The sequence below is a fragment of the Rhincodon typus genome, chromosome 7 (assembly GCF_021869965.1).
Source record: "Rhincodon typus isolate 14 chromosome 7, sRhiTyp1.1, whole genome shotgun sequence".
NCBI classification, from domain to species: Eukaryota; Metazoa; Chordata; class Chondrichthyes; order Orectolobiformes; family Rhincodontidae; genus Rhincodon; species Rhincodon typus.
The window spans coordinates 92,708,378-92,717,224 of NC_063338.1; the positions used below are offsets into that span (position 1 = coordinate 92,708,378).

Consider the following 8,847-nt stretch of genomic DNA (forward strand, 5'->3'; position numbering starts at 1 on the left):
AGAGGTTTACACTGGGCAATCACACTGGGCCTACAAAGGTAACTCAAGCCTCGGATTAATGCCTTCTCATTCATGTTGTCATTTCTCTCTACTGCCCTCCACAGCACCTGTAGGGCAGCCCTATAGCTCCAGTGATATGTTGCCTGCTGTTGCAAGAAATGCTAAGTCCTCTTCACCCATCAACTTTTCACCAACTAACATTGAGTCCCCGGTCCAGCTAATTCCTCAATTTAAAATTCAATACTTCCATGGCCTTTCTCCCCTCCTTGTCTCCCTCGAGGCCTACAACCTTCCTGACTCTCTACTTCCCTCCAATTCTCCCATGTCCATTGCTCCACCATTGGCAGCCTTGTCTTTATCTACCCTACTGCAACTCCATCCCTAAACCTCTTGCCCTCTCTCTTCTCCAGGATTGATGTCTTAAGACCTGAAAAGAAACTCAAAGAACTGCAGATGCTGGAAATCAGAAACAAAAACAGAAACTGCTGGAAAAGCTCAGTAGGTCTGGCAGCATCTGTGGAGAGAAAGCAGAATTAACCTTTCGAGTCCAGTGACCCATCTTCAGAGCCAGTCTTAAGACCTAACTCTCTGACCAAGCTACTTTCTCACCTGCCTATACGAAACTAAGCATTAACTTTAGTTTGGTAATCACTTCTGTAAAGCACCTTGGGGCATTTTAACAATGTTAAAAGCTGCATGATAAATGCAAACTCTTTTTATAGCCCTGAGAGGCTGCTAAATCCATTTGTGTTCAATTGATCCAGCCAGTATAAGATTGAGATTGCACTGTTCTGACCCCACTGGGTTCCAAATGTACCTCAAGCTTTCAGTTCAATCTTTTCCCATTCTTTGTTCTCTCTCTTTCATCATCGACATTTCTGGCGATAAGTTGCTCAATCTTGTATGAGAGCTTATTTGGCACGATGGTAACATCACTGGCCCTAGTAATTCTGAGGCCTGGGCATGGGCCTGGACATGGGAAGGTAATGGGTTGATAGAACATGCCTTCCATCATAAATGGTCAACAAAGTGGAGGAGACCATTTAGGGAAAAATGTTAAGCAAGTGAGATTGTCCCTGAAAAGGTCAGGAGGAGACAATCCTGTTGTCTCAGGAAGCTCATCACCCTCTGGAATGAATGCATCACTCGCTCCCATTCCTCAACTTTTCTTTCAATGATAAAGAGGGAATGGGAGGTTTTGATTTGAAAGAATGGTAAATTTTGATTGAAAAGCCATGGCATTTGCAAATGAACCTGTGTTTACAGCCATATATAAACAGGTCTAATGTCTATTGTGACCTTCAGTAATTTGGACCCTATATAAAATGCAATGTACCCACTACTACATTCCCCCTGTCTCACACACACACACACGCACACACACGCACACACAGACACACACAAACACAAACACACACACAGGCGCGCACACATACACACATCTAATGAGGATATTATCAATGAGCTTACAGAGAATATGATAATGTTCTTTGAAGAGGTTTACACTGGGCAATCACACTGGGCCTACAAAGGTAACTCAAGCCTCGGCTCAATTCCTTCTCGTACATGGTGTCATTTCTCTCTACCTCCGTCCACAGCACCCGTAGGGCAGCCCTATAGCTCCAGTGATATGTTGCCTGCTGTTGCAGGAGATACTAAGTCCTCTTCACCCATCAACTTTTCACCAACTAACATTGAGTCCCCGGTCCAGCTAACTCCTCCTTCTCTGGACATTGGTTCAAATCCTACCATAGCAGAGAAGCAATAAATGCTGGCCTAGCCAGAAACACCCTACATCCGGCAAATGAATTAAAAAGAAAAGTTATCCTGTCATAAGGGGGCAGCTGACCCTGACACTTTAACCTTACCTGGCTGGGGTCCATTGAACCCTATTCATTAATTTGTTTTTCTCTCTGCCTTACTACAGAGTTTTCCCAGTGCTTTCTGGTTTTACTTCAGGTCTCTCATTCTCTCTCTCTCACACACACTCACACACTCACTCACAGACACACACTCTCTCTCACACACACCCTCACTCAGACACACTCTCTCTCTCACACACACACTCACTCACAGACACACACTCACTCAGACACACACTCTTTCTCACATACACACTCACTCACAGACACACACTCTCTCTCACACACACCCTCACTCAGACACACTCTCTCTCTCACACACACACATTCACTCACAGACACACACTCACTCAGACACACACTCTCTCTCACATACACACTCACTCACAGACACACTCTCTCTCACACACTTACATACTCACTCACAGACACACTCACTTACACAGTTACACACTCACAGACACACACTCTCACTCACACAGTTACGCACTCACTCACAGACACACTCTCTCTCACACACTTACATACTCACTCTCACTCACACAGTTACACACTCACTCACAGACACACTCTCTCTCACACGCTTACATACTCACAGACACACTCACTCACACAGTTACACTCTCACAGACACACACTCTCACTCACACAGTTACACACTCACTCACAGACACACACTCTCTTTCACACAGACTCTCACACACACATACACTCCGTTACTCACATACACAACACATACATGCACTCACACAGAGACACACACATGCGCACACACACTATGGACTGTGATCTATCGGAATAAATATAAAGTCACAGGGGTGTGTTTTATGGCTGTGAACCAGACCTCAGATGCTGGATGCTGCTGGTCTAAGTAGATATGTGTTAGAAGGTTACATGGCTCACTGGCCTGAGCTAGTTTTGAAGTGTTATGTGCAATGCTAACCTCTAATCTCTCACTGGAACCATGTCCCTGTCAGACTCCAGTGTAAACAGGAGAGACCCCGATCTTTATCAGTCTCAGCACCTGGAATGACCTGAGTTCCAGTTACACTGGGCACTAATCTGTGCTGGAAACATCATTTGAAAGTTAAAAGTTAATCCTCGCATGGTGACTCCAAATAAAGCCTTTCTCAAACTCACAATGAGTGAATTCACAACCACAATTCGCATCCAACAGCAACATCTGGGTTCCGGATCGTGAAGGGTAGGGATGGGAGGGGAGGTTTATAAAGAAGCAGAAGCTAAGGATGGGACAAAAAATGAGAACATTTATGAAACTGATATTTGGGACCAAGGAGGGATGAGGAATGATGGATGACTTGGATGAGGAAGTGGAAGGGTGGGTTAGTAAGTTTGCTGATGACATGAAGGTTCGTGGAGTTGTGGACAGTTGTGGACATTGACAGGATGCAGGGCTGGGCAAAGAAGTGGCAGATGGAATTCAACCCAGAAAAGATTCATTTTGGAAGGTCGAATTTGAATGCAGAATACAGGGTTAATGGCAGGATTCTCGGCAGTGTGGAGGAACAGAGGGATCTTGGGGTCCACGTCCATAGATCCTTCAAAGTTGCTACCCAAGTTGATAGGGTTGTAAAGAAGGCATATGTTGTGTTGGCTTTCATTGGCAGGGGAATTGATTTTAAGAACCGTGAGGTTATGCTGCAGCTCTATAAAACTCTGGTTAGACCATACTTGGAATATTGTGTTCAGTTCTGGTCACCTCATTACAGGAATGATGTGGAAGCTTGAGAGAGGGCGCAGGGGAGAGTTACCAGGATTCTGCCTGGACTGGAGTGCAGACCTTATGAGGAAAGGTTGAGGGAGCTAAGGCTTTTTTCATTGGAGCGAAGAAGGTGACTTGATCAAGGTGTACAAGATGATGAGAGGCATAGATAGAGTGGATAGTCAGAGACTTTTTCCCAGGGCGGAAATGACTATCACGAGGGAACATAATTTTAAGGTGATTGGAGGAAGGTATAGAGCAGATGTCAGAGGTAGGTTCTTCACACAGAGAGTGGTGGGCGTGTGGAATGCGCTGCCAGCAGTGGTTGTGGAGTCAGATACTTTAGAAACTTTTAAACGACTCTTGGATAGGCACATGGAGGATAGTAAAATGTAGGGCATGCAGGGTGGATTGATCTTCGTAGGATAATAGGTCGGCACAACATCGTGGGCTGAAGGGCCTGTACTGTGCTGTACTGTTCTATGTTCAATGTATGTTCTATGTTCTATAACTTGTAATTGCAAATGCAAGGAGAAATTCATTAAATTAACAAAAGTCAGGAAATAATAATTTGCAAACACAAAGCACCTATCAGGACTCCACATTTTTTATTATTCAGTTTTATTCATTTGTTGCCCATCCCTAATAGCCCTTCAACTGCATGACTTTCTAGGCTTGCTAAGCGATATCCAATTTGGGTTCCACCAGGGCCAGTCAACTCCAGACCTCCATATAGCTTTGGTTCAAGCATGGCCAGGGAAACACAACAGCCAATTTGCACTGCAAGATCCCACTAAAGACAAAGAGATAATGATCAGCTCATCTGTTTTTGCAGTGTTGGTTGGGGATAGATTTCAGTCAGGATACTGGGGAAAATTCCCCTCCTCTTCTTCAAAACTGAATTCCAGAGGAGAGGTGAGAGTGACAGCCTTTGACATCAAGGCCATATTTGACCAGGTGTGGCATCAAGGAGCCTGGACAAAACTAATCTCAATGAAAATCAGAGGAAATACTCTCCACTGATTTGAGTCATACCTGGCATAATGGAAATGGTTGTGGTTGTTGAAGGTTATGTCAGCTCCAGGGCATCTCTGCAGGAGTTCCTCAAGGTAGCATCCTAGGCCCAAGCATCTTCAGCTGCTTTATCAATGACCTTCCCTCCATCATATAGTCAGAGTTGGAAACTTTTGCCAATAATTGCACAATGTTCAGCATCACTTGTGATTCCTCAGATACTGAAGCAAATGCAGAAAGACTTGAATAATATCCAGTCTTGAGCTGTCAAAGGGTGAGTAACATTTGCTCCACAACTGTGCCAGGCTATGACCATTTCCAAAACAAAGAGAATTTAACCATCATCCCTAGATATTCAATGGCATTGACAGCACTGAAACCACATTATTAACATCCTGGGGGTTACCATTGACCAGAAACTCGACTGAACTCACTATATAAATAACAATGGCTACAAGAGTAGATCAGAGGCTAAGAATCCTGCAGTGAGTAACTCACCTCCTGACTCCCCAAAGCCTGTCTATCATCTACATGGCACAAGTCAGGAGTGTGATGGTATACTCCCCACTTGTCTGGATGGGTGCAGCCCCAACAACACTCAAGAAGCTCAACACCATCCAGGACAAAGCAGCTTGTTTGATTGACACCACATTCATAAATATCCACTCCTTCCACCTCTGACTCAGTAGCAGCAGTAGTTACCATCTACAAGATGTACTGCAAAATTTCACTAGGGGTCTTTAGACAGCACCTTCCAAAACCACAACCTCTACCATCTAGGAGGACAAGGGCAGCAGATACATATGAACACCACCAGCTGCAAATTCCCCTCCAAGCCATTCACCATCCTGACTTGGAAATATAATTATTCTTCCTCCATTGTCGCTGGGTCAAAATCCTGGAACTCCCTCCTGAATCTCTCTCTGTTCTTCTACAATTCCTGGCTCCTCACCAACTTGTCCAATGGGGCCCAAAATCACAGAATCACGGAATTATAACAGCACAAAAGGAGGTCATTTAGCTCATCATGTCTGTACTGGCTCTCTGAATGAGCAAGTTATTTTGTGCCCTTATCCTTCCTTCTTCCCAGAGCCCAGTTTATTCTTCCTTTTCTAATAAAAGTCCAATTCTCTTTAGAATGTCATAATTGAATCTACTTCTACCGTGCTCCCAGGCAGTGAATTCCATTGCAGATGCAGCAGGCAGTGAAGAATGCAAATGGTATGTTGGCCTTCATAGCAAAAGGATTAAAATACAGAAACAGGGAGGTTATATTTCAATTGTACAGAGCCTTGGAGAGACCACAGCTGGATTTTGTGTGCACTTTTGGTCGCCTTATCTGAGGAAGGATGTTCTGGCTATGGGGGGAGTACAACAAAGGTTTACCAGACTGATTCCTGGCTTGGCAAGAATGATATAAGGGGAGAAATTAGACTGGTTAGGACTTTATTCACTGGAGTTTAGAAGAATGAGAGGGGCTCTCATAGAAACCTATAATATTCTGACAGGACTAGACAAAGTAAATGCAGGAAGGATATTCCTGATGGCCAGGGCATCCAGAACCAGAGGAAGGGTGTCACATTCTAAGGATACAGGATAGGCCATTTAGGACTGAGATGAGGAGAAATGTCTTCACCCAGAGAGTGGTGAGCCTGTGGAATTCTTTGCCTCAGAAAGCATTCGAGGCCAAAATATTGAATATTTTCAAGAAGGAATTAGAAATAGAGCTAAAGGGAACAAAGGGAGAAGTGAGAACTGGGGTCTGAGTTTGATGATCAGCCTTGGATCTATTGAATGGTGGAGCAGGCTTGAAGGGCTGAAAGGCCTATTCCTGCGCCTAACTTCTGTGTTTCTATATTATTAACAATGCTCTCTGCCTGTCCTGCCACCTTCAATGATGTACATTTACACCCATACACACGGCTGAACATACATATCAATTGTTCTGAGGAAGGGTCACCGGACCCGAAACGTTAACTCTGTTTTCTCCTCCATAGATGCTGCCAGACCTGCTGAGCTTTTCCAGCAACTTTGTTTTTGATACATATCAATTGTATGCTACCCAACTTGCAGTGGAGGCAATGGCCTAGTGGTATTATCACTGGACTGTTAATTCAGAGACCCGGTGACATTCTGGGGACCCAGGCTCAAATCCTGCCACAGCAGATGGTGGAATTTGAATTCAATAAAAATATCTGGAATTAAGAGTCTAATGATGACCACGAAACCACTGTCAATTGTTGGAAAAACCCATCTGGTTCACTAATGCCCTTTAGGGAAGGAAACTGCCATCCTTACCTGGTCTGGACTACATGTGACTCCAGACCCACAGCAATGTGGTTGACTCTGAACTGCCCTCTGGTCAATTAGGGATGGGCAATAAATGCTGCCTAGCCAGCGATGTCCTCATCCCATGAATGAATAAAGAACTCAGTTTTGGTTGCCCACTTGCTTCACAACGTTTGCAGGCTTGGGCTTCTCTCACTCAATCTCAGACAAAATAAGGTGGCAAGAGAGCTCAGGGCAGTTCAAGCCTGATTCCGAGGAAAAACGCTTCCTCGGTTCAGATTTGCAGGAATTTAGCTAGTTTACTGCATTCACTGCATGCAATGTGGTCTCCTCTACATTGGGGAAACGAAGCTTAGGCTGGGTGACCGCTCCGCTGAATATCTACTTTCGGCCCGTGAAAATAAACCTGAGCTTCCTGTTTCCTGCTGCTTTAACACACTACTCTGGTCCTTGGCCAACATCTCTGTCTCTGGCTTGCTGCAGTGTTCCAGCGAAGCTCAGCGCAAGCTAGAAGAACAACACCTCATTTTCTACTTGGGGAACCTGCAGCCTGCTGGACTCAATATCGAGTTCAATAACTTTAGGGCTTGATCTCCCCTCTGTCCTAAACCCGAACCCCCGTACATCAGGCCTTGTGATCACATAGTCTGCTATTAAACACACACCATTGTTCGCCACTAACAGTTTCCATTAACAGCTATTCACCTTCCTAGCCAGATTGTTAATTCAGAGATAGTAAGAACTGCAGATGCTGGAGTCAGAGATAACACAGTGTGGAGGAACACAGCAGGCCAGGCAACGTCAGAGGGGCAGGAAAGTTGACGTTTTGGGTCAGCACACTTCTTCAGAAATGGGGAGGGAGAAGGGGGCTCAGAAATAAATAGAGAGTGGAGGGGTGGGACTGGGGAAGGTAGGTGGCATGGTGATAGGTGAGTGCAGGTAGTGCAGGTGAGTGGGGATTGGTCAGTGGGATGGGAGGGGGCGGATAGGTGGGAGAGAACATTGGCGGTGGGTGTGGTGATGTCGGCATTAGTCATTCCTTTGTCTGTCCAACTGCTTTTCTCTCTCTTTGGGCTCATCCCCAATCATCTATCGTTTACTCCTTACCCCTGCCCTCCCAACCCTATCTTCTGCATAAAGAAGCAACATTTTCCTAGCTACCATCAATTCTGAGGAAGGGTCACCGGACCCGAAACGTTAACTCTGATTTCTCTTCACAGATGCTGCCGAACCTGCTGAGCTTTTCCAGCAATTTCTGTTTTTGTTTCTGTTATACAGCATCCACAGTTCTTTCGATTTTTATTTAGGAATTTAATCTTGTTGTGATGCATTCACCGTCTGTGTATAGTCTAGGTGCTGTGTAAATACAGACAGTCCTTGTGCGTTGTTGGTGTTAATCAATTAGCTGAAAAAGTGTTCTGTGTGTTTTATTTCAGGAACATTGGAGGAGCGGGGTTTTGTGGCACACTTCCCTAGTTTCAAATCTGAGCCGAAAGATTTAACCAATATTTATCAGCTTCCAAATGCCCTGCAGAGGTATCTGTGGGTGAAGCCCTTTCCCCTTTGCAACCTATGTCCCAGCTCAGAACCGACAGACGAACACATGGCTGAGGGACAGGAGATAAAGAACTTACTCCCAACTCCTGAGGTTCTCGCAAGCGGAGAAGGGGCTGGAGGTGTCAACTGCTCCAGGTTTACCATGGACCCATCAGGAACAGAAGTCTAATGCTGTTTGGAACAAACCCCAGGAGAGAAACAAAACCAGAGCATCAATAAAACAAAACATTTTTTTAACTTTCATTTCTTTGTACGCTTTTATATATTTGTCATAAAACACAATCGATTCATTGTATTCTTTACAAGAAAATCACGAGCTGTGATGGTGATGGTCAGTGGGAGATTGGATGGTCACTAGCTGTGATGGTGATGGTCAGTGGGAGATTGGATGGTCACTAGCTG

At 44.9% G+C, this 8,847-nt stretch overlaps 1 protein-coding gene across 1 annotated transcript in view; it reads left to right on the forward strand.

The window, feature by feature from the left end:
• slc23a3 (solute carrier family 23 member 3) overlaps positions 1-8,688 on the forward strand; it is an 80,469-nt gene extending 71,781 nt beyond the window's left edge. Inside the window, exon 12 of the mRNA XM_048599081.1 lies at positions 8,325-8,688. Coding sequence (XP_048455038.1) covers positions 8,325-8,614 — 290 coding nt within the window. The 3' untranslated portion in view covers positions 8,615-8,688. The remainder of the gene's footprint in view (positions 1-8,324) is intronic.
• The last annotated feature ends 159 nt before the right edge of the window (positions 8,689-8,847 follow it).